This window comes from Myotis davidii, unplaced genomic scaffold (assembly GCF_000327345.1).
Source record: "Myotis davidii unplaced genomic scaffold, ASM32734v1 scaffold1395, whole genome shotgun sequence".
NCBI lineage: Eukaryota > Metazoa > Chordata > Mammalia > Chiroptera > Vespertilionidae > Myotis > Myotis davidii.
The window spans coordinates 277,881-278,253 of NW_006288604.1; the positions used below are offsets into that span (position 1 = coordinate 277,881).

Genomic DNA, 373 nt, shown 5'->3' on the forward strand with positions numbered 1-373 from the left:
TGGGCCGGGGCCACGGCTCGGCAGGGTGTGGTGGGCAGGCTTGCTCCCCGTGACGCTGGGGAGAAACACCTGGACGTCCTCTCGCTCAGAGCCCTGGTGTCCCGGACGGGAGCCCTGACCAGGGCGGCCCCGGTCTGCTCCCTCCGTGCAGGTTTTGGTGGGAACACGGCGGGGTGTTCACGGAGGCGCAGAGGCGGGAGCTGGGGACGCACTCCCTGTCGCGGGTCATCTGTGACAACACGGGCCTCTCCCGCCTCCCCGGGGGGCAGGACGCCCCGGCCGGGACCCTCCCTGGAGGAGGACGCTGCCCGTGTGGCTGGGTCAGTACAGAGGGGGCGGCCGTCACGGCTCCCGGCCTCACAGGAGGGACAGC

At 72.7% G+C, this 373-nt stretch overlaps 1 protein-coding gene across 1 annotated transcript in view; it reads left to right on the forward strand.

Moving 5' to 3' along the window:
- Positions 1-373, forward strand: part of TPO (thyroid peroxidase) — a 16,863-nt gene that overhangs the window by 13,744 nt on the left and 2,746 nt on the right. The window contains exon 11 of the mRNA XM_015561790.1: positions 90-320. Within this exon, the coding sequence (XP_015417276.1) occupies positions 90-320 (231 nt within the window). The remainder of the gene's footprint in view (positions 1-89; positions 321-373) is intronic.